We start from the raw sequence: 27,763 nt of genomic DNA on the forward strand, positions 1-27,763 counted from the left end.
CCTCAGATTGGTCTGTCAGGTTGTCTACCGCCTTTAACCCGCCATACGGCAAAACTTTACCCAAAAACACATTGCGTTGCATTTATGTTTTATTCTTCACCGCTTTTGAAAAAAACAACAACAACAAAAAAACCTCGATTTTAATTTGCCTAACGGTTAACCCAAATTCACAAGGTGGTGTCATTATTATTATTATTATTATTATTATTACTACTACCAGACGTGTACTTCCTGTGAGACCGAGCCGAGGGTACAGAGCCCTGCAGCTCGCTCCGTCTGTCTGTTACAGACAGCAGCAAACTACCAAATGGGCAAAAGGCTAATTAGCTCGTTAGGTGGGTGCTAAGACAGCTAATTTGCAGGCAAGCAACGGTATACTTAGAAATGCGTGGACATGTTACAATGGTTGTAAAACGCACACGCTAGCCCAAAACACAAACCGTTTAAATGAAGTAAAGCAGTAGGTCGTTGTTTGGATTGTTTTTTTTTTTGTTTTTTTTTTAGTAGCTCGTTCTAGCTAACGCGGAAGGCATCTCCACAGAGTAATCAATGGTTAGCCTGACGGACACAGTACTGTACTCGTTTTGAAAGGCATTTCCTCCCGAGTAAAAGGATGTCGAAGCGGCTGAGAAACATTGAGGTCTGCGCAGATTGCAGTGTTCCTGGTGAGTACACTCACATCATCCCTTTCTACTGACATTTGGTCCCTCAGTGACCAAAACTGGATTAAATCAGATTATCAGCGCTGGACCTCGCAGCTTCCTTCTTTAAAGATCACTGAGGAGGTTTGCAGTTTACTGTTATTTTCACACAGCAAGTTGTTAGTGTTGTTCATTAATGATAAGCTTCTTCTTTTTTTTTTTTTTTTTTTTTTATTAAATAATGAGGAAAGGATTGTTGATTTGTGTCTTTATAATTATTGCACGGGTGTTAAAGCAGGTTTGTCAAAGCAGAAGTTTCCAGCAAATTTGAATATAATCATCTGTTATGAAATGTTATCCTGGAGCAGCAGGGCAGTGCACTATATAAGCTATCTGTCATACTTGAAGCCCAGTTGGGATGACTGCATCGTCCAGAACAAGTCATGGGTCCATCTCTCTGGTCTCCTGAGGTGGTGTCTTATGTTCTCAATGTGTCACTGAGCTAAACTAATTGTGTTGATGAAAGAACGACCGCATGGGACGACTCTTAAAGGCATGGCTGTCTCTTCCACGGATTTATTTTAAAGATTGAACGTTGAAAACTTGTTGTAAAAATTACAATTATACCTCCGAAACCCAAATTTAAGATGGTCTCAGATTCAACCTGTCACCAGTACCTGCAATAATTTTCACTAAATGTATTACTCCAGATGAGACCACTTAATCCTGTGTCCATTATATGACACCAGACTAACAACAGCGTCTTCTTACAGTTCTGTTTGTTCCAAATAGTTTTAGGGATGAGAGAAAAATGTAATTAAGCTTTTACAATCAAATGTGTCTGTGAAAGCTGAACCCCAAAAAAAAGTTGCTGCAACTGTGTCTGAGGTACTTTCAGAAGTCCCATTTATATAGAACTGACGTGATGTTTTTCGGCAAGCACAGGAAGCAAAACAGGATGCTGAATGAATTGAATGCAGAGTCTCAATGCAGAAGAGGTTTTATTTTTCTATTGTTACACCACAATGTATTATAAATATGCTATACTGTAAGTGAAGAACATGCATTGTTTTCATTTTTAGAAATGTGTAAACCAATTCAAAACATTCGTCGACTTTTTTTTTGGCTCGATGAAAAACAACAACAGGTATGCAAAGTATTCAGATCCTTGTCTCTCATGTGGCATTCAAATTAGTTAACCCTGCGGTCTCCACAGCAGCTGGCCTGGATTGCCCTGCCATGTGGCTGTTGCCAGTTGTTGTGTGTGAATATTTTTAGAGCTTCAAGATGTGCTATTAAATTTAGCAGCACTTGTTGAGGAAAGAGTAAAGGAGGCATGTCAGCACTAACACTCGGGTCTTGGTGGGGAGTTGTTAGAAGGAGAATCTGAAAAGAGTGGACCGGGAGCCGGAATCTGACCGGCAACCCCCGTGCAGCTGCTGCTCCTGCGCCTCAGCTGCTGCTGAAACATTTACTGTCTCCAGTGTCTGTCCTGTCACAGTGCCAGTCACTCTATCTGCTCTGCAGTTTATTGGTTGTTGCAGTGTCACATGAATTTACGGTGTTTTCGGCCATGACAAGTTTGCTGTCAGGAAGAGTCTCGGTACAGATGGAGGACTGTTCAACTCTGTGAAATTTGTACACAATGAAGTTTGCTAAATAGGTCAAGGTTAAGTAAACATATTTATTTTGGTCACAGAGTATATGGTAACTTGTAAGTGCCCTCTGTCTCTATTTTTCACAGTATCCCCCTGAATACGCAGCTCTAAAATTCTTCATTTGTCTGTTATTTTCTTTCCCATGTTTTAAAAGAGGAAGCTGCTCTATTGGGAGGTGCTTCAACCTACAACTGTTCACTTCCTTTTTACACAATGCACGGTGTGGTTTCACTTAAGTCTGCACTCGGATAGGCCTTAGATGACTAACTTCAATTTTACAGGCCACAGTATATTATTTGTGTTATGTGTTTATTGTTACATTAACCTAAATAATGCTTTCATTAGTCTGAGCTGGTCACTCGCACTAAGAGGCTTTAAAGGATAAGACTTTCTGTATTCTGTATTTTCCTTTTTGAACTGAAACCAACAATTCGTTAGTTTGTATCTCCGTAGTCTCATCTGTCATCAGCTCCAAGCCTATATTTGATCTCAATAAAGACATCAATTTTAAAATACGTTCAAAATATTAAATGTCTTTTTTTCAAAAGCCGCATTCATTTCTTAAAACAGCTGGGCACATGTTTTGACAAAATGTTACTCAAGCAGGAGGTACAAGTGTATTTGTTCTAATCTGGTGATTAATACGCATTTGGTGCTGGAGTGAATATTTCTGGCAGCAGGATGTAAGTGGAGTTGACAGCAGCATAGTACAACAGAGTGACTCGCCTTTAAAAAAAAAAAAAAAAGAAAAAAAAATTCAGAGAGGTCAAGGATTACAACACAAACAATAAACGCTATCAGACTTTGGCTAAACAGGCAGTACTTGTCACTAATATCTATTTAATTATGGATTTCATTTCTTGGGTTTGTTGACAATAATAAACATGTGGAATATCACCAGCTTTTACATGTAAGCACCAAACCAGTTTACGACACCATGAATATGAGATTCTTCGGGTCCCGTGTGTTATGTCGAGAAAAAGAAGAAGTGCGATGTTAACAGCAGCTCATCAACACGCTGAATGGTGCTAAAGAATATGGAGAGAAAGAGAGATGACTTGTCCTACATTTCTAACCATCTCGCCTTTGACTGTCTACAGATAAAACGAGAGCAAATCAAGCCTGTCAGAGCTGACGGACACGATACTGCACTTTCAGTTGCTCCTCAGTTTGCACCTTTAAACAGGTGTGATTTATCAATTCGATCTGTTCAAGTGTCATGATTTTGACTTTGTGATTTCCTCTTCCCTCTCAGAGCCTCGCTGGGCCTCTGTGAACAGGGGTGTGCTGATCTGCGATGAGTGCTGCAGTGTTCATCGAAGTCTGGGCAGACATAGCTCCCAAGTCCGCCACCTGACACACACACCATGGCCTCCTACGCAGCTACAGGTAAATAAGCCCAAACCCAAATCACGTGTATTTATACTCACTTGTACTAAGGGTTGTTAAATTGTTCTCTGTGTAGTAGTTTATAGTGTTTAGAGACCGAATTGTCTCCCCTGAAATGCATTGAGATAATATTACATTTGCAGACATCTGTATCACGGCAGTTTTAGATTCAGCAGGCCTGTAAGTTTGCTCAAGATAAATGTTGAAGACCAGTTGTACATCAGATCCCGCTGAGGTGTATTGCTTTTGTACAAATATAGCAAGTGCTGCTCGGCAAGGGAATTGTTAATAGCCGGTCAGCAGTCTACAGTCTAAATCAATGAGGCACATTTCACAGGTTGCTATTTCATTTCACCCAGATGGTCCAGACATTATACAGCAATGGTGCAAATTCAATATGGGAACACTCCCTTCTGGACCCTGCATCTGTGATGAGTGGAAAACGCAAGCCCATCCCTCAGGACAAACTTCAGTGAGTCATAGTCATTTGAAAATAATTGTGGAGACCTTTTTGTTTGCGAGCAGTTACTTTAATAAGGGGGGAAAAAAAGGACGTATATTTATACTCTGATATGAGCTGCTTGCTCATTCACAGCCTCTCTTATTTTCTTTTTGAACCTCTATGTTTCATGTTGCTCCCAAAGCCCAAACAAATCAGAGTTTATAAAAGCCAAATATCAAATGCTGGCGTTTGTCCATCGCATGCCATGTCGGGAGGATGACAGCTCGACAGCCAAGGATCTAAGCAAGGTGATTATAGGAGAAAACGGAAACATGTTGCCATACAAACTTTATAGTTACGCTTTATCAAGTCACTGTAATATATTTTTTTCAGCAACTTCACTCAAGTGTACGCACAGGTAATCTGGAGACTTGCCTGAGGTTGCTGTCCCTGGGAGCACAAGCAAATTTTTTTCACCCTGTAAGACTTCTATTTTTGAAACCAACACTTTCACGATTGCATTTACTTTTCTGTAGATTTGTACTCGTACTGGTTTGTCATCTTGATCAATTTCATCTCCAGGAAAAAGGAAACACTCCCTTGCACGTAGCTGCAAAGGCAGGACAAGTATCTCAGGCCGAACTGTTAACTGTTTATGGGGCAGATCCTGGAGCACCAGACAGCAATGGCAAAACTCCCATTGACTATGCAAGGTAAGCCTATATACTCTTTTATAATCCTTACACGAAATATTGTGGTTTTCTAATTTATCTTTTTGAAAGAGTGAAATTGTATTTTTTGATATGTGTCTTTGTAGAGAAGCCGGCCACCATGACCTGGCAGACCGGCTGGTGGAAATTCAGTACGAACTCACTGATCGACTGGCGTTTTACTTGTGTGGGAGAAAAGCAGGTATGCAATGAGAAAGATCTGTAATTGAACTAACCGTGGGCCAAAGAATATGTTCATGTGTGTGGTTTCAACATTATTGGAGAAAAGTGTAGGTATACTTTTCTGTGATCAGCAAGTTACCTGAAAACTAAGTGTCACTTCAAGCCGATTTAAAAAAACAAACAACTGCTCATTGTATTTAATTTGCCTCATAAATATGGCCCCATGTACAAATTTTTTAATTGTTTCCAATAGAAAGTTTCTAAATTCCCTATACTTTTGTCACTCATGCAGAACCTTTTTGTTGTTCCTTTCAGATCATAGAAACGGCCAGCACTTCATTGTTCCACAACTGGCCGACAGGTAAGAGAGCAGAAGCTGTAAGTCAGCATGATGTATGTCGGCTGTCTTTGAATTAACATTGCCTTACTGAGTGACTTATACCGAGCCAACCAAGCGAGGGCAGTGAGGCAGTTATTTACGGTTGTAGTTTTGCAATGAGGCCTGTCTTGACACGCTATTTAAGCTTGCTGCAGTATCTACTGTCTGTGTCAGAAGAAACAGACCCAGTGCCAGGAATTAAAATGTAATCCCAAACAACTGTAACTCTGAGCTCTGATTCCAAACAAACAATAGAGCAGAGGAAAACACTGTAGAACAATCAACGTGCTCTTTCAATTTAAATTATACATCTGATCTTTTTTAATTGCTTTCGATGGATCAGAAACATGTAAGTATTACTCACAAGAAAGTGTGCATGACCTACAGTGACAATTGATCAACACATGTTTATAAAAGTTATCCTCTGTTTGCAGCAGTCTAGATTTATCAGAACTGGCAAAGGCAGCAAAGAAGAAACTGCAGTCTGTAAGTACTTTTTAAGTCTTTGATTTTAGAGATTCTCCCCTAACCTACAGTAAGTCTTAGTTTGTTTTCCAAATTTTCATGCAGCTCAGTAATCATTTATTTGAGGAGCTGGCCATGGATGTATACGATGAAGTTGACAGACGCGAGACCGATGCAGGTAAAGTCAAATTAATCCAATGTCCACTGGAGACATCTGGATTGGCCTGACCTCACACTAGTGTCGCAGCTACACTTGCTCCTCTAAACACCACTGATCTAATTCTTAACTTGTTATTTGCAGTGTGGTTAGCCACACAGAATCACAGCACCCTGGTTACGGAGACCACTGTGGTTCCTTTCCTTCCTGTCAATCCAGAGTATTCATCAACACGAAACCAGGCAAGCCAGCTGATCTGATGTCACTGCAAACACTTTATTGTCTCCTTCTGAACACATTTCCTTAGATTAAGTTTGGTTGAATACTGCTGATGTGACTTTGTTTTTCTTATATTAGGGCCGACAGAAACTCGCAAGATTTAATGCACATGAATTTGCAACTCTGGTGATCGACATATTAAGTGATGCTAAGCGAAGACAACAAGGGAATTCAATAGCTAGCCCCAAAGGTGAGTATCTTCATGTCGTTCCATAATCCTATCAACACTGTAGTGTAGCACAGTCAGGCAGTAACTTTTCCACTCTGATTCAAGACAATGTTGAACTCATCCTGAAGAGCATGGCTGTAAGACATTGTAGTGATAGCCAGGACAATGACCAGCCTGACTATGATAGTGTGGCATCTGATGAGGATACAGATCAAGAGCTTCCCTCAAGCAAAGGAGATAGGACCAAGGTATTTAAATGTTACCTTCACAAAATTAAAGTCCCGAAATGCACATTCTCTCTCTTGATGCCTTTACCACTTTGTTTTTACCTTCTCTCTCCAACAGAGTCTGGACTCTGACCTCTCAGATGGCCCTATTACTATGCATGAATACATGGAGGTGAAAAACGCACTCACTGCCTCTGAAGTCAAGATCCAGCAGCTCATGAAAGCCAACAGCAACCTGAGCGATGAGCTGAGGCTGATGCAGAAAAAGGTATCCCCCGCGCTCCACCAATAAGATCACTAACACCGGGGGCCGGTCCGGGGAGGGGAAAGGGGGAGGGGGGGGGTGTTTCCTCTGGTGTGGAGGCCGACCTGTGGGTTGTAATAAGGGCCGAGCTCTCTGTAGCAAGATGCTGTGACACCCTGATGGTCCACCCTCTGTTTAGGCCAGCATGTTCAATGTCAGAGTTTGAATGTAAACTGGAGATTTTTGTGTCTGTTTCTTTGTTGATTTTTAGAATCTCCATTTAATAACAAAAAGTTTGGTCACTTTTTTTTTTGTTGTTGTTTTTTTTTGTTAATTGTTTGTTAATGTTGCTAACAAGCATGTTTTAAGAAAAAGCATGACGTAATTGACAGTGGTTTTTAATCCTTTCATAATACATAGTGACTAACTGAAATTGTATGCGTGTGCCTTGCTTCATCACATATACTTTGTTTACTGCATAGAGTGTTTTTGGATGATTTACAGCTGTTGTTTTTGGTAACATCGTTTAGTACGTGTGGGTTCATTCTTTAACATATTTTCTAAGTGGTCACATTTCACAGAAATTTCACAGAACCGATACTCCTCAGCTAGTACTTGAAACACTGTTACACTGAACGGCTGATTAATATATGTTATATGTTAAGTTTGAGATTTGGCTCAAATATAGGTACTGTCCTTCAACTTGAATCATGTTAAACCCAAACTATTTTGGAAGCTACAACTTTTGGCTAAATATGTTAAAGTCATGTAACAGCTACAACTGAGTCACTTGGTTTCACTCGAGGTCATACTCCCTCACTGCAGTTAACTTGTGTTTAAACAGATTATCAACAAATACCACGCTAAGATAAAGATGCAGGAAACGCAGCTTGTCATGATGCATTGTCGTAGTAAAAGTTACAAATGACCTTTTCAAAGGACAGTTGTTTCCCATATTTTGTTTTATATTAAATCTTCAACTTTAATTTGAATCAGAGCCTATATGAAACACTGTCAAGAGTTTAGTAACTAAACCCGACTGAATTCCCTCTTTTACTGACCAGTCCACATTTTTTTCTCTATTGAATGTAAGTGGTTGCATTATTTAAGGGCAGTTTATTCTCGACCACATTTTGTTGTTTTTGATCATTCTTGAATGCCTCTTATCTTGTCATAAATCTTGATTCAGTCTGTCTAGACTATAGCTACGTCATCTTTGACTCTAACTGCACCTGTTTTGCTTACCTGCACAACAATCTTTTGCTTGCTTACCACTCGCTTTGCAATTTTTAGCTGAAGAGAAAATCCCCCCCCCCCAAAACAAATTCATGTAACTCCTGTAAATTCTGGTTCAGACGAACCTTATTTATATGAATTTGTCTCCACCACAGCTGCTAACCCCTTGATGCTGTCATTAAGTAAACTGAATCTGGAGCTGTTCCAATAACAATGATGATGATCAGTTAAGGATATTCAGCATTGTAGATTTTGTTGCAGAATATTTTTTTTTCTTATAGAAAAATCTACTGGGTTACATTTTCCTTTAAGAGCAGTTATGCTCAGCTAAAACTTGTCAAAATATGTCTCTTCTCATAGCCATGAATTTTTCTGATTCGTTGTCATTGAAGCAGCTTCAATTTTTGTGTATTGGTGACATGCCATAAAAAGGAAAGGCTTTCAAATTGTGTAATATGTTTTCCACAAAGATGTATTTTGTTCTGACAAATTCAAACCTTGGCAGAGTTAAGCGACTTTAATCGTGCTGACAGTAGCTGACTATCAAATTGTAAGATATATATAGAGAGAGAAACAGTGGGGTCAAAGCTGAATTGGTGTGCTGTAAAGAACAGATCAGATCAGGGAACAAAGCTTTCTTTGCCGAGAGCGCCTCTTAGTTTGTTGCTGACCGTCTCTTCCAGCTGCAATCTCTGCAAAGCGAGAACACGTCTCTCAGGCGGCAGGTCACAACCAATATCTATCAGATCCCCAGCGGTACAGACTACCCTGACCCCTCCAGCCCCTCAGCCCTGAAACGCCGGCAGTCTGCGCGGGCCAGTCGGCCCATGTCTATGTATGAGACCGGCTCAGGCCTGAAGCCCTATCTCCCTAAAGGGGAAACTCCCTACCCAGAGGAGGGTATCCCCACCCTGCAACCCTTCCCACCTCATGTAAGTAAGACCTGTTCCCTGCTCTCCTTTGCCATTTTCCTCTCCACTGCCCTGTTTCCATGACTTTCCCTCATGTCTTCAACCTGTCTGCAAACATTACCCTCTGCCCTCCCCCCCCCCATGTTTTTCCTTTTTCCTCATTTACCGCTGGGTAATTTTATTTTTTTTCTGCATCAGAGACTGAGTCATCAAAAAGCACAATGCTATGCATTTCGATATAGCCAGTCACATCCCATTTTGACCGGTTCAGAAACCTGCGAACATTATCTGCATTTATCTGTTGTTCACGGGAGTGCTGCCTTTGTTAATCAAAACTTAGTTGTGCAAGATGTTGTTAATATGATACACTCTGAAGGTTTGTACTGTGTTTTATGTTGATGAAGCATTAAAACTACCATACAAATACTCTGTGTTTTTGTAATGCATGATAAATTCACACACTCACTTTACCTTCTCATCCTTTTCGATTCTCTAATTTAATCAAATGAGACATGTATGTAGTTAAAATAGAGCTTATGAATTGTATTTTTCTGTTACTCTTCTCTCGATGAACTACCTACCAGCCTCTTCAGTCATTCCTTTTTTTGAGACACTGTGCTCATAAAGGAAATGAGGAATAAATGTTGGAGGATGATGTATAAAAACAATTCACTCGAATACATTGTACACAGCAAGGATTTGTCTTTGGTTCATCCCTCTGAAATAAGTGAATGCTGAATTTACTGTTCATTTCACAGTTAGTGTTTTCCATCAACTCCATTGTCATTATATACAGTATCTGATTCAGTAACAACTGGCTTGAAGAGACATGCGGGACGTCTACTCTCCATTCCGATTTTTTTTTAGGCTTTTTTTTTTTTTTTTTTAATAGTTCTTAGTTAAGAAGTCTGTGTCTCAAAATGTGATTTGAACCCTGTCTTTAGACGGAAAAGGGCGCTTTTGTGACCACCTCTTCATCCCTCCCCTCATTTCCATCCACCCTGTCTTGGTCGAAGGACGACAGTGCTCAAAAGGTTAAGTACATCCTCACTCCGCCCACGAACCGTGGGGCGCAGCAAATCCACTTGGAGCACATTTCTCCCTGTTCCTCCTCCTCCTCCCCTCGCCTTCCTCTGTCCTCCTTATCTGCCCTGATGCATGAGCCAACCCTCCACTGGCTGCCCTCACCAGCAGACACCTGCCTTCATCATCATCATCCTCATTGCTCTGCTAAACAAGTGGAATTGTGGGGTTTCATAAAGGCCAAACCTCTGGCTGACTGCTGAACGTTGAGCAAAGAGTTGCGCTTTGTGATGCAGCACCTGCTAATTTTAATCTCTTCTCTCTGTGCTCCAGAAACCTGTGTTAAAAGAGTCTGGCTGTCTAAAGTTTGTTAGGGGGGGGGGGGGGGTTGATTAAATAAGAATATCACCTGTTTGTAAAAAAAGAGGGAACCAAATTCTGCATTTTGCCAATTTTTTTGTTAAATGAATATTTTATACATATTTAGTTGTTTATCGTTTAATGTGTTTATTATTTACTCTTAGTATAAAGACAAAGTCCTGTTATCCTTCCTCTTAACAAATCCTTGGCTCTCTTCTCCAACAACACCCAAACACTGTGGTGGTCCAGGAGGGATTTGCAGTCTAAAAAGATTGATGATCTGCTGAGGCAGATCAGAGACTTATCGAAACATGTATGAGCAGATCACATATTTTAAAGCAAACATAATTGTGCCGAGATGCATTTTGTACTGCATTCAAGAAGAAGATTTTGTTGAGATTCTTGGACAAAGTTTGACAGAGTATGAACATGTTGGACACGATAAGCCTGCTGTGGCATGACTGTCTGTCTGAGCTTCCTGTTTTTAAATGTAGCTTTGAGTCTGATGGTGAATCCGTATAAAGTTACAGTGAACCTCTCGGATCACAGTGAACCCTACAGTATCTGGTGTGAAGATAAGCTGAATAGTGTTGTGTGAGATTTAGTTTCCCGTATAAACTCATCTGAACCCTCCTAAAATAAAGATCCTCTGGGTTTACTTTTTTTTCAGTTTGGAGAATGAGTCATGCTTGTGTGTCATTCCTCTGATGTAATGATTCCAGCCATTTGTCGCTAATTAGTATCGACATTTTCAAGAGTTCAAAAGTTTTCACGCACAAATCAGCATATTGTCACGTGATGTTGATGAAGTCACTTGGAAGATGATACCGGTCACTTTTAAGCAGGTTAGCCCAAGTAATATGTCATGTTGTGGATTAACTATCTGAAATTTGCACCATCCATTTTACTAATCCTATATCCTTTAAATTGATAACGTGCTCTTGCTTCACAGCTTTATTGCCTTTTTGTTATTCAGTCATTTGCTTCACTTATACTTTTTCTATGCTCCACTTTGACATTGTTTTCCTGTTTAATGTTGGCACAGCCAACAGAAAGGAGTACGTTTACCTGGTATGTTTTTGTTGATTAATTTGACACGGTTTGAACCTGGGATTTCACCACAACCGTTTGTGACTTATATCGTCATTAATGTGGCACTTCTTGCACATCAGTTTTTTTGTTGTCCCTCTTCATTTCAGGCCTCAAAGTTAGAGAAGCAAAGCAGCATGCCGGAAAGTGACTATGACAACACATTCAATGAGTCTGAGATGGATGATTCAGGGTAAGAGCATCACCCAGAATGATAGTTTATACTAAGTCGTTCCCAATGAAAAGAAGTTTTTCTGACCGTTAAATACAAGGGGTGTTCATGTATACTGAAATTATTAAAAACTACAAATAGTAGTTTTGGCAATCTATTTGATTTCTCGTGATGTTCCCTCAGCGGTTTCTGCAGGAAAGGGAGGCTGAGGAGCAGCGGCTGGCTGGGAGAGGGCAGCTCTATCCCTGAGCTGGAAGATCTGGAGAAGGAATCAGACCCGACGCTTCCCAGTACAGAGGACGTCATCCGCAAAACCGAGCAGATCACCAAGAATATCCAGGAGCTGCTGCGAGCTGCTCAGGAGAATAAACATGACAGGTCAGAATGGGAAGACAAAAGGGCCTTTCTTCATCAGTTTCACATCTGAATGTTAGCTCTCATTTCTTTGCTTCCATTTTAAATCGAAAGTTCATCTTACGTTCATCATTATTTTTTATTTCGATTGGTTGCGTTTATGTCCTGTCATTTCCCTTTTTATTTCTGCTATTTTCACCCTTCCCCCCTCCGTCTACTTCCTCTCTTGTGATGTTTTGGTTTGGTCTCCCCATCCCCACACTCCTGTGCGCAGACCATGTGAGCGTGAGGGTGTGCGTCGCCTCAGGCACAGCCTGGGATGTTTCAGCACTCTGGTGCCCTGGGCTGAGAAGGCCTCCTCGCCCCTTCAGCCGCTCAGCCTCCGGTCCCCTGACCCCACCTCCTGGTACTCTGGCTTCTGTCCCTGCCTCCCAGGCACAGTTTTATTTTCCTCTCCCTCACACAGTCTCCTCTTCTGTTCGGTCTCACCTGCTAACAAGCTGTCTCTTTTTCTTCGATGTGCCACTGCATGCTTGAACATATTATGTTTAAAACCACTTTATTTAATTTTTTTTTCTTCAAGCACCAACTTTAGTTAGTTAGAAAAGGTAAGTACCATCTGGGCAATGACTTGCATTTTTCAGGTTGATGTTTCTATAGTGTAGCCATAATTTCTAAATACAGAACTGACTAAAGAATACATTTGTCTTGTGCTTACAATGCTAAAAATGTCTGTTGAATAGCATGTTTTTTTTAATTCATGTTAACCTGAAGTTGAAGATGATGATGCATGGCGTGTTGTGAATTGTAAATAGTACCTTTCTCTATATATCAACTTGCCTATATTTGATCAATATTTGTTTATGGTTATAATTTGTGTAAATGTTTTTTTTAGTTATATTTGTATAATTAAATAATTTTGAGATCTGTGTGAATCTCATCTACAAATCTTTTGCTCCACAGCTTCATACCCTGCTCAGAAAGAATACATGTGGCTGTAACAGAAATGGCTGCCCTCTTTCCTAAGGTAGGAAAACAACCTTTTATTTTGCTTAGAGACAATGGATCGGTCCAACAGCTATTTCTTCATTTGTTATTTTTGAGGCATCGCAAACACAAATACCTGATGTGAATTAAACCCCCTTTCTTTGCACCAATGTACACAAGCTTTTGAACATACGCTTTCCATTGGAGTTGATATATATTACCCTTCCTCTGCAGAAGCCTCGCTCGGAGACTGTGAGAGGCTCTCTGCGCTTGTTGACCTCCAGTGCATGTCGGCTTCAGAGCGAGTGCCGGAAGGCGGTGCCTTCAGAAGGCTGCCCGGGACCGGACATGCAGCTGGTCACCCAGCAGGTCATCCAATGTGCTTATGACATTGCCAAGGCCGCCAAGCAGCTTGTCACCATCACCACAAAGGAGAATACCAACTAAGAGCACTTACAGGGCTCCAAAGCCATCAGCATCTCAGTTTTGTTTTTATATCTATTTTTAATGATTTTCTTGTTTTTTTGTATTTGTGGTATATGCATGCGTTGTTTTTTTGTTTTTTTAAAATTATTTATAAATAAGTATTGACAATATTTAAAGACAACATTGGACAAAATCTGAGTGTCAAGGGAGAAACTTTACTGGGGTATATCCAGCTATAATAGTAGCACAATTTCTCTTGAGGTAAAATAATTACCTCCAGCTCTCTTTGTTTGTAGATTACTCTTAAATAATTAAGAGTAGGACTTGCTCCGAGTTACAAAATAACTTCCAGCAGTCTATATTGTCAATACATTGCATTGAGAGAAGTAATTAAGCACAGAACAGTAAATCAATATGATGACACAGGTTAATGTTAGCAGTCCAAAGCCACACATGGATGCTGAAAAGCCATAAATGAGTCGTGAATTCATCGTTATCGGATGCTACTATAAACAGTCGTGTAGGTAAGTGAGCTTCCTCTCATTTATTGCACTGTGTACACATCATCATACTGTAAAGTTTAATATTCAAAGACAAACTGACCATTTAGTTGACTGCCATTAAATGTTGGGAACTTTGTTTCTGCACACTTTGTAGCTCTGCAATGCCAATGTTTGTTGCTATTTATGTGGTCTGTCCCCTGTTCAGGTGCAATCCGGTCTATGGTGCTGTTATTACAGATGTTTATGTGTGCCCATTAGTCAAGCCAATGAATGCAAGTAACACTTGTTCAGGGGCCAAGTTTTATTCTTCACCAGCACCAAGGTGTTGTGGCATGGAGTTATAATGATTTGGTGTTTCTAACAGGCTCCGCAGTGCACTGTTTGCTGCAGTCTTGTGTGCCATTTCACTGTTGGTGGTGTTGAGATACTTAGAGCTAATAGCCAGGCTGTTTGTACATCCACGTGTTTTGTGCTCTGTTCCGTTGCTGCTGGTTTTGTATTTAATGTGCAACAAATGGGATAGAACTCGACTAGACGTCTCCTGTGTTATTGTTCGACCCGATGTTCATCCTCACAAGTGTTTTCAGAATTCATTTCCATTTTTAAAATCTGATCAAAGTTATGTCCCTCTCTGTGCTTGAATGGAGTGCAGGGAAGTATGTGATGCAGCTGTTAAGCTGCACTTCAGAAAAATAATTATTTTCTAAATAAACTTAATTTATAAATATAGCTTTTCATGGTTTGCCAGATTTTGTTTTCACCTTTCGCTGCCTTTAAGATTAATACAAAATGCTGAATTGATTTGATTGCAAGTTTTATTTTTTTTAAACAAACAAAAAAAAAAAATGCAAAAAACACATGTACACATCAAACAAACAATATTAAATTAACATCAATATGGCACAATTTATGGCCTACATAACCTACATGAATGTTTGATCCTTTAAAAGGCACCGAAGGACACAAGACATCTGTCTTTAAAGAATAAATATCCCTTACTGATAAAGAGCTCCTGTTTGATGGCATTGTTCATCCTCTCCACACTGACCACAAAAACATTCCATCACAACATGACTTCAGTGTGAGATACAGTAGGTCACTGGTTCAACAAAAATACACTGTCCAGGAACTAAAAGAAAAAAATAGCACTTCATATGATGAGCTCTGAAATTGATTTTTTTTAAGTTGACTGACAACTGAATTTTGTCCCCCCTCTTTCATATTGGACTCGTGTCGGAAAGACAACCTCATGGCTGGTATTGATAGGAAGTGTAGCTGACAAAATAGCAGTTATGATTTACATATGAGCATGTGAATATTGTTTTAAGACAAAAAAAAGATATTAACCCATTCTTTACAGCTAACATACAGAAAAATATACATCTCAAAACTCAGTTTGACCTCAGTCTTGCAGGGAGCTTATGTCCAGGCTGATCGCGGTCTGCTGTGAATCTGAAAGGGACAGTTTCAAGCTTATTTTAACATTAAAGAGCATTTTGGAACTTGGAACATGAACATACAGGAATCAATGTCCAGCAGTTTATCTTTCATCATTTACCTTCTCCTGATAGCCTTTCTTGGCCATCCTCTGCATCTCAAGCCCCAGCTCCTCCTCCTGGATTCGAAGGGTTTCCCTGTCCTCCTCCTCCTCTTGTTCTATCCTGCACTGCTCCTCCCACTGCTCCTGGTGTTGCTGCTCCACCTACGTATTGTACACACAAACATTTTATTTATTAAAAAAAAGCATATAGCCTGATGCTGTGCTGTGAGTTCAGATGTCTGACAAAAAAAATGGCCATCTACTGCAATTTATTTCAACCTGAGCGTTTATGTCTTGCATCCATGCTGTCCTGCGGCCCTCCTCTTGCTCCTTCTCCCGCCGTCTGTACTCTCTCTCCAGCTCCAGCTCCTGGATCAGCTCTTCTCGTCTCTTCAGGGATTCCTCTTGAGCCTCACGGTTCTTCTGCATCTTCAGCTCCAGCTGCTGCTGTCGCCCCACAAGCACCTTCCCAAGAAAGAAATACAAGAGATTGTATTCAGTAATCAAGTCTTTTAAATTGTATTCAAAGTGTCAAAGTCATTCGAAACTAATTTTACCTCATGCATTAACCGTTCCCGAGCTTTCCTCTCCCTCTCCCACTGAGCCTCTCGGTTCTCCCAAACACGCTGAGCTTCTTCTCTAAGAGAGATGGGATACATTTTAGGAGTAGCGGGAGTCCTTCCCTGTAGAGTCGGAGCGCTCTGAATCTCGGTGCTCACCTGTGTAGGATGTCAAACTCGGCTTCCCTTTCCCGCTCCAGCTGAAGCTGCTCCTCAATCACATGTTTCATCCAGGCAGCATCAGCAATAGCTCGTTCCCTTCGTGCCGTCGCTATCATCCTGTCCTCCTGCTCTCCCTCCAGCAAGGCTGCCAGGATCTTCCGGTCGGCCTCCTGGTGTTCAAAAAGGATTTCAAGGACAATGTCAAACCCCAAAAATGGATAAATGCAATATAGCTTCAGCAGGAGAAGTACATTTACCAGTTCCTCCTGCACTTGCTGGGCTCTCCTCCTCAGCTGAGCTCGATATTGACGGATCAAGAAATGCCTGGTGGAACACAAATCCATTGAGCCCAATGTCTCACTGGAATTATGACACTTGTGATTACTTTTTTGCAGAAAGAACTTCCCTTACCCCATCTCAGACTTCGCTCGCCTTTTCTCTATACTTCTCCTCTCCTCTTCTGTCTTCTCCAGCTCCCACTGCTGGATCAGCAGAGCCTCTTGCTCCTTTTTAAGCTGGGTGGCCTGAATGAAAATAAAACATAAACATGCTCTAAACACGCATCTCCAAAACTCTTCAGCAGAAATAATTTGTTGCATTTCCTGAGTTGAATACCTCTTCCTCTCTCAGCCTCAGCTCTTCCATCTGGTTGCGAAGTTCCTCTGCTCTCGTACACTCCTCTGCTTTCTTTTTCTCCTCTGCCTGCTTCATCCTCTGCAGAGCCTCTTTTCTGGTCCTCTCATACTCATTTTCAAAGCGTCTTTTCTCCTTCTGTTCTGCCTCTTCTTTCTGCGTGTTTGACAAGCTGGGTCACTTACAGTATAGTAGGTGTCAAAACTTTTTCAATTATGTACCACATTGAGGAAATTAACCAGAGTAGATTTCAGACTTGATACTGTGCTCACAGAATACGCAATACTAGAATACTGTTTAATTAAAAATGGGGTTTGTTGCATAAATAATTGGTCAGGTAAAAGGATAATGACAAGTTTAATGGCTTGTGCATCTTATGCGTCATCACTGGCTGGAAGGAAGAGTTTTCTTTACAATTTAAATAAAATTGAGTATCATACTCACCACAAATGTGACAAAGGACATAAAGGTCAGAAACACTTTTCATCATTTATTCAAACACTGGAATGAACAGAAACGGAGCTATTTTTTTTTGAAAGCTGTAGATGATTCTCCTACCTGTTTCTTCTCAGATATCTGCTCCTGCCATTTGCTCAAAACATGATTTTTGTGTAATGCTGACTCGACCTGCAGACAGATTAAAAGACCAAGTTGTGACTTAGCTGAGACAGAGATACTGATGAACCTGACCCCTAGTGGAAGGGATACCACAACATTTTATTCTCTTGAGTCAACACTGGACTCAGGTTCACAGAAAGTCATGGAATATCTGCATCACAAGCCCTATAGGGTTCCAGATCAAATGGACATCTTGGGGGAAAAAAGTGTCTGTTTTCTCTACTTGCTGAGCTCTTCAGACAGATGGGGATGGTCACCAGATTCCTGAAGCCGTTAATCACTTCATCAACAGCCAAGCTTTGAGTTATGAGGTTTGACAACTTTTGCCTCAATAGTTTAAACTTGCTTACCTCTCGTAGGTCTGAGTTGTTTCTCTTCCAGTGCTCCCTCAGCAGCTCCTGTGCAAGCTTGAGATAATAAAAGACAGAAACAACTGGGATTATACACGCTCACATGACAGAATACCATGACCACTATTGATAAGGTAATATGATACCAATTCAATGCAACAACCTTTTTTCTTCTTTCCTCTTTTGCCGTTCGAAGCTCTTCAGTTTTCTGCACAAACTGTCTCGCCAATGCACCCCTGTTAGGGACTACTTGCCGGAGCTCCGCCTCCAGCTGGTCTTTCTCCTCTTGAAGCATGGCCCTTAGCCGGTTCCTGCGCTGCTCCAGGCTCACGTTTTTTTCCTCCTTCAGTCTCTCTTTATGGTATGCCGACATACTGATGAAAAGTAGAAAAAAAAAAAAAAAATTACTTTGGTAAGCAGCTTCACATGATGTAGACATTACACGCTTTAGGGTTTTCCTTTCCGTTATAAGGTGCAGCGCCAGAGCCGTGCTGAGCACCGCCAAATGCAAAACCATGGTGGAGAACATCAGAAAAAACTAAATGACGTTACCCAGATCTTATGTTGTAGTTGTTCCCCAGTGGACTTCTTTAGCAAGATTTGTCTTATAGCTGTTTTGGATGTTGCTTATTTATTATCTGCTTTATCTTTTTAAAATGTGTTGGAAAGGTTTACACAGTTATGGTAATAGTAATGGTCAGAAATGAAGTGAAATTCCTTTTTTTTTCCTTTTTTTTTTTTATGAAAAACATATTTTTTTCTTAAACTCAGGGAAAACTCTGCACAAATACTCATTTAAAATATAGTTGTATAGTCTTATTGTCTGCAGTGTCACCTAATGAGAATCAGCTTTTCTTGTTTCCCGACAGAATCCTTGTAAACCTGTGTTGACTACATGAATAATAATTCACTTAGAGCAATCGTTTGGAAATCATTGTCTCCTTTTAAACCTTTGATTAGTTTCTGTCACTTACATCTGACACAGACCTCATACATGGGATAATTACTTTGTCATTTAGGTGAGGGCAGTCAAGAGAGAAATGGTATCATAATACTGCAGTAGATTATGATAATCATATCGATTAACAACTCGAGGACAGAAGGAGGCAGAAAACATAATAAAATATGGTAAATGGTAAGCCCTTGAATGGCGCTTTATCACCTTATCAGTGTCAAAGTGCGTTTACACTGTTTTCCGTTCATACACACTGATGAGACTGAGCTGCCATGCAAGGTGCCCGACATCAGGAGGACGTTCACACACCGATGGGACGCCATCGGGAGCAGCTTGGGGTTCAAGTGTCTTGCCCAAAGACACTTCGGCATGTGGACAGGAGGAGGCGGATCGAACCACAAACCTTCCGACCCGCCTTTTCCCGCTCTACAGCCTAGAAGGACATACTTTGTTCTTTCGACTTAATGGCTTCATCTTTCTTATGCTTCAGGGACTTCTGTGGTGTGTGTGTGTGTGTGTGTGTGTGTGTCAGATTAGGGGGGGGTAAATGAACGCGTGTCCGTGTTGGCTGTGGTCACCTTTGCTGGTAGGAGTGGTGGGAGCTCCACACCGCCTGTCTCTGGCTGCGGACGTTCTGCTCTCTGAAGTACTGAGCATGCAACGCCCACTGTTGCCGCCACCGGGCCTCCTGTTCCCGCTGCCGGGCCAGCTGTCCGGCCAGCTGACGGGACCGACTGGGCACATGGGCCGAGAAAGTCGGCAGAGCCATGGACCTGAATCACAGGTAACACAATACACCGCGAAAACAGTCATCCTCCAACCAAACCCTCACTAACTTTGCTTGTTTTTTTTGTTTTTTTTCCCAGTAAATCGTCAGTGTCTCGGCTGAATAAACACTACCGTAACCGAACATAATTTGTGTTAAAACGACGCTGAAAAGAACTCATTTAGATGAAAATATGAAGTATTCGTTTACCTTTGTCTCTCTGCTAATGCTATATAGCCAGGATGTTTTGCCCCTGAAATGTTTGTTATTTTAGGGGCCAACAAAGAACGAAAAATAGGTCTCACTCCCCAGCAATATTTAACGCATATATGCACGTTGTAGCTCTACAAATAATACCTACTTAGCCTTTCGGTGGTACGGTGGATAGTCTTCTCTGGGGGTTTATTAAAAATCAGTCGACGTTTTGCCTTTCCATGTCGAAAACTAACCTTTTTTCAACCCTCCAGTTTTCCTTAGTTACCGAATCACTTCCTAGTTACTCCCCCGCTACGGGGTGAATTAAAGGTCAAAACTACTTACGGATGGAAACGCGAAACGAATTCTTTTCAATCATAGCCAACAAAAAGTTTTCATTTCTAACTATAAACATTACTTTCATTATAATCAGTAATTTATTGGATACCTTATATACCGTTTTCAATGAACTTCAATAGAAAGCCAAATTGGAAAATATAACAGTTGGGCGTAGTAATTGATGATGTAACTTGACATTGATTTGTGATTTAGGCTAAATTTCTCTCTCAGCTATTATAATTAAAGTATTATTATTATTAGCAATAATAATAACCACTGTGTGTTGTTTTTGATTATTATGGCACAATATGAGACAGCTAAAAGGCTGTAGAATCTGGTTCCAAACATTGAATCACTGCTTACACTTTTTCTGGGATTCAAATTAAATAATTAAAAAATATATAAACAAATTCGAATAAATGTAACTAAGAGGATACTCCTCAAAACTCCATTAGTTGGCAGTAAAGTGAAGTATTTAATTAAACGCAGAGCAATACCAGTGTCAGCTGATAGAGCACATCAGGTGCTGTTCTTGTGTTAGATAGATAGATAGATAGATAGATAGATAGATAGATAGATAGATAGATACTTTATTAATCCCACAAGGGGAATTATTTTCGCTACAGCATCATTATAGATATAGGGAAAGCAATAAAACAACAGAGTAAAAAATATGAAATATAAAAATTAACAATATATACAATAAAATAGAATACTATTAAATTATACTAACTACATAATAGTGCAAGGATTTAAACAAACAAGAAAACAAACAACCAACGGTGTTATTGTTGGGTGATTGATTTGACCAGAGGTGAGTTATTGTACAGTCTTATCGCAGCGGGCAGGAATGATCTCCTGTATCTGTCCTTGTGACAGCGGAGCTGGAGGAGTCTTTTGGAGAACGTGCTCCGCTGTCCCTGCAGTAGGTGTAGTGCAGTAGTGTCCTCCTCTTCACCACCTTTTCCAGACTGTCCAGTTTGCAGCCAATTATGGAGCATGCCTTCTTAACCTGTTTGTTAAGTCTGCTGGTGTCGCCGGCTCCAATGCTGCCCCCCCCCCCAGTAGACTACGGAGAAGTACAGTTCACTGGCCACAACAAGACTGGTAGAACATCTCCAACATCTTGCTGCACACATTGAATGATCGACGTTTCCTCAAGAAAAAGAGTCGACTCATCCCCTTCTTGTAGACAGCGTTGATGTTGGTCTTCCAGCTCAGTCTTTTGCCGATGGAGACACCCGGGTACTTGTACTCCTCCACCATGTCCACATGCTCTCCCAGAACTCTCGGTTTGTTCTGGACTTCAGTTCTTCCTCCGCGCCGTTTATCGGCCCACTTTACCAGACAAGCGGCGATTGTCCGGATCTATCACTAACAAGGCGATCACATGAGCTGACGGCTGTGTGTGTGTGTGTGTGTGTGTGTGTGTGTGTGTGTGTGTGTGTGTGTGTGTGTGTGTGTGTGTGTGTGTGTGTGTGTGTGTGTGTGTGTGTGTGTGTGTGTGTGTGTGTGTGTGTGTCAGAGAGAGAGAGAGAGAGAAAGAGAGAGCGAGGTGGTTCTCCTCTTCTGGTGTCACAGTGAATTCGCAGAGGAGGGTTGACAGCCTGTTGCCATCATTTCAGAGGTAAGACTGTGTCGGGGCTAACGAGATGGCTCTGTTAATGGAGCACCAGTTCAGACAGATGCCAGCTGACAGGCAGGTGGAAACAAGACCGTTTCTGGAGGCTGTGTCTTACCTTCCACCCTTTTTTGGTAAGTAAAGTTTTCACAGTGTGACACCGTAGACACCATGTTGACATTCCTGTATGGAAGTCATGTAGAAATAAATATGAAAAATTATTCTAAGATGTCAGACACTGCAGAAAAAGTGGGGTTTTCTAAACACATGTATAGTTATAGGGCTTATTACGACTGACTTCACAGAGGCTTACAGTAGGCCAGGATATGGCACTAAGTGAGTGATATAGTTTCTGTATTTTTAAATAATGTATAATTCAAGTCCTGCTGTTAACAGAAAGCATAAAGAATGCAGGGTTTGTTTCAAAATTGGCCCCTGGCAATGGCACTTTTCCTCTGTTGTAAAGTTTTCTTGTTGAACTTCAATTATTAAAAGACAAAACTTGTACTCAGGACAAATCTGTCTCAAAACTTCCATGAGGCGCAACAAAATGATGTCGGTCTTTCCAAATGATAATCTTTTTTGGATCGTATTTCTCTCCATCAAGCTGTCCACAATCCTTTAGCATGCATAATTTAATCCACTGGCCTGGATTTTAAGTTGTGAAAATTGATTAGGACGGTGTTGAGTTCCCCTTGCCCATTCACCAGTGGCATGGTGCACCCGGGCATCTTTGTGCGACTTCATTCTGTATTAATATGCCAGTCCCTCTATTGAGTTTGCCATGTGAAACCCTTGAGATGAACCAAGTCTGATGTTGATATTAAGCGCTTTCCGCCTTCTCACCATTGTTTTTCCTGACCTAGAAATTTCTGTGCCAACTTTCCTACAGGCCATTAAAGTCCTGCATTCTCATTCACACAGGTGTTTAAATGATTTTGCCTAATTAGATTTCTTCTGGCCTGTGTGGACAGTATGTGATTGACTCTCTCACTCTCCTGTTACTTTTGTTCTACCTGTCATAGCTGTATATATTTATTTCAATGAATATTGTAAGTATAAGTAGGCCCGCTTTTATGACTTCAGCAAACCCCTATTGTGGCTCTGGCCCAACATCAACCCAAGAGGAGGACTAATTGGGATGTAATCTTATTTAGAAGTTTAGTTTTCGTTTGATTAGCCATCTATAGTTTCCACAAGTGCTGTATATTTATAACAAAAGCCTTTATACTGTGAGGAGAGTGGAAAATGTACAGAGAGCCATACAAACTGAGGACGTCTCTGAAACAAGATACGCTACCATCAGTGTTGTGGCGATGCATCACATCGGCACAATGGAGTGGATTTAGTCATGAGTAGTCTCCACTAACAGCTCAGGGGCTGAAAGCTGTCTGCTGTGTCAGCGGGTCAACCGGGAGCCGTGTGTGGTCGGGACTCGAGACCTCTCATTGTTCACAGTCCTGCCATCAAACGCTCACGTCCTCTCGTAACCTAATTAAAGGACACCAAATGACAATACAATGATGATGTGGCTTTGGAAACAGAACATACTGAAGGCATAATTCACGTGGATTTGCTTTTCCTTCCAGGATCATAGTGTTATTATAAACCGCAAGATAGTTTTTAGCACTTATGTGAACTTTGTTACCACTGGATCTTTTTCACAGCAGACATTTTGACTTGTCATTGCAGGTAAACCACAGGTGGAACAGGCGTGAAACACTCAATCAGAGAGGCCACCAAAACACAAATGTTGTTAACAATATTAATACTGTGAACAGTATTTTCACATGACTTAACTAAAGTGGTATTATACGTAATGGAAATTGAATAAAATATATAGATCCAGGATTCAATTTAATAGCTACACAATTTCATCAGTTTGAGAAATTTAGAATGCTTTGTGCAGCATTTTGTTTTAAATATTTTTTAAAGAGAGAACTAGCAAACAGTATCTGAATGAATCGGTCAAGAGCTTTGTGACCCAGTTTACTGTATAGGGATTTACAAATATAACAATATTATTGTAATCCTAATGATGTACCTACTAAATATTGTAGTTAAGATTTAAATTAATTTATTTTTTGTAATGATGATGAGTTTTAAAATTAATCTTTATTCATGATTGAAAATGTAGGAATCTCTTCAAATCAGGCATGTCTACTTCATTTTAAGGATTAACTGATTCGATTTTGGAGGTCAAAGGTCAAGGTCACTGTGTCCTCATATGTCCCATCCGTCCGTCTCATTCTTCTGAATCTGATGCCATAACTAAGGAACGGTCATATTTCACATTTGTTCAGATGCTGAATTGGTGACACTATTCTTGGGTGTCCACCTTGAACCTGTAGTGATTGTTTAGATCTTCTGTGTTTTTAGGTTGAAGATGTGTGTGAAGCATCCATGTTGTAAAGATTGTAGTTTCTTAACATCAACATCTATATTTGAAGAATTGTCTCCTGTCATGGCTTCAACTTTGTGTTACTGGTCAAATTCCTTCAAAGTCTTCACTGCATAGCTATATTTCAATAAGGAGAGATCATTAAGAGTGGAAATGATTTATTGAAGTAATGACAGTTTGACTTATAAGTTTGGCGGTTAGACACCGACGATGAGAGGTCACTTTGTGGAGTAATGTCCTAAATGGATGTAGGAGATAGGACAGGACCCCCCAGAGCCTAGATGCTGGAGGTGGTTGAGTGGAGTATGCAGAGTTTGAAATTTGTGTTAATGTCACGCCAAATGATAACATAAGACATATTAGGGCACTTAAGGAACCCAACAAATCCCACATGAGCGGCAGCTGGGAGGAAAAAAACTCCCTTTTAAAGGAAGAAAAACCTCCAACAGAGGGAAGGAAAAACTCCCTTTTTCAGGAAGAACAGAACCAGGCTCAGAGGTGAGCGGTCATCTGCCTCGACCGGTTGGGGGGAAGGAGATCAGGGTTGACTGATGTGAACTTCCGTGGAGATTCCCAGGAAAACCAGATGAATCAGGTGGTGATGGAGAGAAGGAGGGTTGCGCATCAGGAGGTCTGAAAGGCAGAATGACAGAATTACGATGATATTTGAAGAACAGGGATGACAACTGATTGGACAGCATGGGAAAGCGGAAGTGATGATGAATATAACACAACAGGATTAATTCACAGAGGTGGACTTAATACCATGACGCGAGGTTAGAGATCTTCCTTATTGAACTTACGTAAAAACTTTCTTATAGGAGTCTGGACAGACATGGATATAAACTGCATTTTGACTGGTTGGTAGAGCCATACAACCGTAATCACGTCAAGAAGCTCTGAAAAATGCTCATATTCTCATATGAGCTCAGTAGTTTTTCTTTATATCTGTCTTGTGTCCAGGTTTTGATTCCTTAAATTCTCAGTCACACCCTGTGTAAATATTCCTTTCCAGACTGCCTTGGCTCCACTATTTTTGCACCAATCAAGGCTGACATAACTGGTAACATCACAGTACGTATTATTACTCATTTATATTAGGTAATTCTGTCCCTTCTACTCAATAACATTATAATACAACAATATGTACTGTTTTGCCAAATAGAAAATCAAGGCCGTTTATGATACCAACCCTGCTCGGTACAAGACACTCCAGCTGATGGTGGAGGCTGAGAAGGAAATGCATGGAGGAGAGTGGCCCAAAGTTGGAGCAACATTGGCACTCATGTGGCTAAAAAGGTCTGAGAACTTTTCCATTTCAGGTTTTACAGACGGTTGCGTTGTTTGTGTTTAGTCCATTTGAGAAATCCATATCACTGTCTTCTTTTTTTTGCAGGGGTCTAAAGTTTATCCAGGTTTTTCTTCAGAGCCTCGTGGATGGTGAAAAGGATGACAACAACCCACACCTCATTCGAGTCAACGTCACCAAAGCCTATGAAATAGCACTCAAAAAGTACCATGGCTGGTTGGTGCAACAGCTCCTCAAGGTGAGTTCAGAGCTGCAACACATATCTTTAATAAGAGATTTATGTCTTTGAGAATTGTGTGTGAATTTGGCATTTGTATCTGTTCTTTTAGGCAGCTGTTTTTGCTGCTCCATATAAGTCAGATTTCCTGAAGGCCATCTCCAAGGGTCGGGAGGTCAAGGAAGAAGAATGTTTGGAAAAAATCAGAAAATTCCTAATCAACTTCTCTGTCACTGTTGATGCTATTTACGAGATGTACAGTAAGATGAATGCTGATCTTGACTAAGCAGTGTGACTGCAAGACGTTCAGTGAGCCACTTCCGTTTACAAAGTCCTTTACATTCTGCAGTCAACATGACGTGGCTCCTTCAGGTCATCTGACAGCTCTCATTGGGAGATTGTATTTATAATATTCTGTCGTCACCCGTCAAATATTTGTGCACTTTTAATTGTCTGTGTGCCTGTTTTGGCTTTCTCTGTATGCCTTTTCCTGACTGTTGTGTAGGAAGATTTCCAAAGCAACTGTAGATTTGAACTCTGAATGTCTTTACTCTCCATTTGAAGAGTCATGTCACCTTATATATCTTCAGATATATATGTGGATAATTAAAAGTATTGTCACAAATTAATGAAAAGAATCAAAGCGCAACTGAAACCAGCAACAAAATTGTTATAAAAGCATTGAGTAAATGAGTGAGATGTCTGATTTTGATAAGTTTATTATGTATAGACAATAATATATATGAAATATAGGGCTATATTTTGAAGTAAACGGATCAAAATTCAAAAGACCCTCATTTTTCATCTTATCCAACAAATTCTGTATGACTGTCCATGAATTCTGTGGATTTTAAGTTTTTACTTTTAAATAAGCATTTTACATAATATTACTTTACATTGTACTAAGTTAATTAATATCCTCACAAGTTATTTAAAACATAACCAGTTTAACCAGTATCATGAGTTACAGTGTTTGATTTCCTCCATCATGTGTTGGATAGATTTTTTTTTTGTGGCATATATTTTCTAATAGCTCACAAAATCCCTGTATGAATGCTGTTGTAAATGGCCTCTAAAATATAACACCTGTTTGTGCCTTAAGCTTGAGATATGGCTCATTTAAGTGAACAAGTCAGCTTTTCTGCATTTAATAATTTATATTTTTTATACATGCCACCTTGTAAATCAGGCAGGCTAATTGAGAAATACATGTTAATTATTACTGAAGGTCAGCTCTGTCTATAATATACTTATCTGCTATGCAGGACGCCCATATCTTTGTATGCTTCATTAGTACTCTGTGTTTTTCAGTTCACTTTTCTCTCAGGTGTTTACATAAGACTGAATGTGTATTTTTCTTCAAACCTCATTGTAGAGCGAAGACAACGTTTTTCATAACCATCTTCTCTCAATGGTTTATTGAGAGGATTGGTTCAGCTAAATGTTAAATGTGATATTTATGGAAAAAATGCTTGTCTGATGTCTATTGTGGCATCATGTTGCAGTGTGTGTACAGTGCAAAAATAACAAATCTTGTACTTTCACTTCATGTAGTAAAAATAATAACAAATCATGTGTTCAGCAATGAAATTATTTATTTTTTCTTTAATGTGTCTTAATTTACTTGTTATACATCTTTACATATTTCCTTTGTGTTTTCTGTTGCTCAGTATATTTATGCCTCTGTCCTCTGCATCAGTGCAATTTTGAGATTCTATGATTTTTGTTTTCTGCTGTATTTATACTTAATATTTCTTTTACTTTTAAAAGTAGCTTTTGTACTTTTTATTCCACTAAAACTAAAACTCCAGTTATTTATTACTTTGAAGACTAGCATTTTACATAAAATATGAAATCTCATAAAATGCAATGCATTGTTCTCAAATAAAATAAATAACAGTGTATAAAACAATGAAAATTATCTTTTTGACCACCTGCAACATTAAAATGCTGTTTATATATTTGTGCTTCAGTCACTGAGGCAAATTTGTTACTTTTGATATTTCAATATACATTTCTAATATTTCTGTTATTCTGTTTGCATTAAAATGAAGAATGGACTTTTGTTTATAATTTAATATTATATAATTAAA

The 27,763-nt window shown here is 40.0% G+C and overlaps 3 protein-coding genes across 9 annotated transcripts; 2 read left to right on the forward strand and 1 right to left on the reverse strand.

Annotated features, from left to right (window-relative positions):
• Nucleotides 1–277: 277 nt before the first annotated feature.
• Nucleotides 278–14,805, forward strand: git2a (G protein-coupled receptor kinase interacting ArfGAP 2a). 5 transcript variants are annotated; one of them, XM_069138678.1, is made up of 20 exons: nt 278–665; nt 3,555–3,688; nt 4,048–4,160; nt 4,333–4,438; nt 4,524–4,610; nt 4,713–4,843; nt 4,948–5,042; nt 5,339–5,384; nt 5,837–5,888; nt 5,949–6,045; nt 6,169–6,266; nt 6,382–6,493; nt 6,578–6,720; nt 6,818–6,967; nt 8,863–9,111; nt 10,035–10,124; nt 11,673–11,755; nt 11,918–12,112; nt 13,052–13,115; nt 13,310–14,805. In XM_069138678.1, the coding sequence occupies exons 1-20, from the start codon at nt 614–616 to the stop codon at nt 13,520–13,522; spliced, it is 2,310 nt and encodes a 769-aa protein (XP_068994779.1). In that variant the 5' UTR covers nt 278–613; the 3' UTR covers nt 13,523–14,805. The 5 variants fall into 5 exon arrangements, with proteins under 5 accessions (XP_068994779.1, XP_068994780.1, XP_068994783.1 ...); XM_069138679.1 differs by having other exon boundaries at nt 5,973–6,045; XM_069138682.1 differs by lacking the exon at nt 10,035–10,124 and adding an exon at nt 12,363–12,494 and having other exon boundaries at nt 5,973–6,045.
• Nucleotides 14,802–20,098, reverse strand: tchp (trichoplein, keratin filament binding). 3 transcript variants are annotated; one of them, XM_069138685.1, is made up of 13 exons: nt 19,950–20,098; nt 19,401–19,595; nt 18,031–18,241; nt 17,868–17,924; nt 17,458–17,526; nt 16,882–17,055; nt 16,678–16,790; nt 16,524–16,590; nt 16,264–16,436; nt 16,102–16,183; nt 15,824–16,009; nt 15,563–15,706; nt 14,802–15,456 (listed from the first exon to the last, which is right to left on the reverse strand). In XM_069138685.1, exons 2-13 carry the CDS (start codon nt 19,589–19,591, stop codon nt 15,424–15,426), a joined length of 1,500 nt encoding a protein of 499 aa, XP_068994786.1. In that variant the 5' UTR covers nt 19,592–19,595; nt 19,950–20,098; the 3' UTR covers nt 14,802–15,423. The 3 variants fall into 3 exon arrangements, with proteins under 3 accessions (XP_068994786.1, XP_068994787.1, XP_068994788.1); XM_069138686.1 differs by having other exon boundaries at nt 19,799–20,098; XM_069138687.1 differs by having other exon boundaries at nt 19,946–19,957.
• gltpa (glycolipid transfer protein a) lies at nt 19,533–27,366 on the forward strand. Its single transcript, XM_069138688.1, has 6 exons — nt 19,533–19,606; nt 21,648–21,877; nt 25,160–25,218; nt 25,310–25,443; nt 25,541–25,691; nt 25,783–27,366. Exons 2-6 carry the CDS (start codon nt 21,775–21,777, stop codon nt 25,954–25,956), a joined length of 621 nt encoding a protein of 206 aa, XP_068994789.1. The 5' UTR covers nt 19,533–19,606; nt 21,648–21,774; the 3' UTR covers nt 25,957–27,366.
• The last annotated feature ends 397 nt before the right edge of the window (nt 27,367–27,763 follow it).

This window comes from Embiotoca jacksoni, unplaced genomic scaffold (assembly GCF_022577435.1).
Source record: "Embiotoca jacksoni isolate LCO1_2020_lvr unplaced genomic scaffold, fEmbJac1.0.p SCAF_8, whole genome shotgun sequence".
NCBI classification, from domain to species: Eukaryota; Metazoa; Chordata; class Actinopteri; family Embiotocidae; genus Embiotoca; species Embiotoca jacksoni.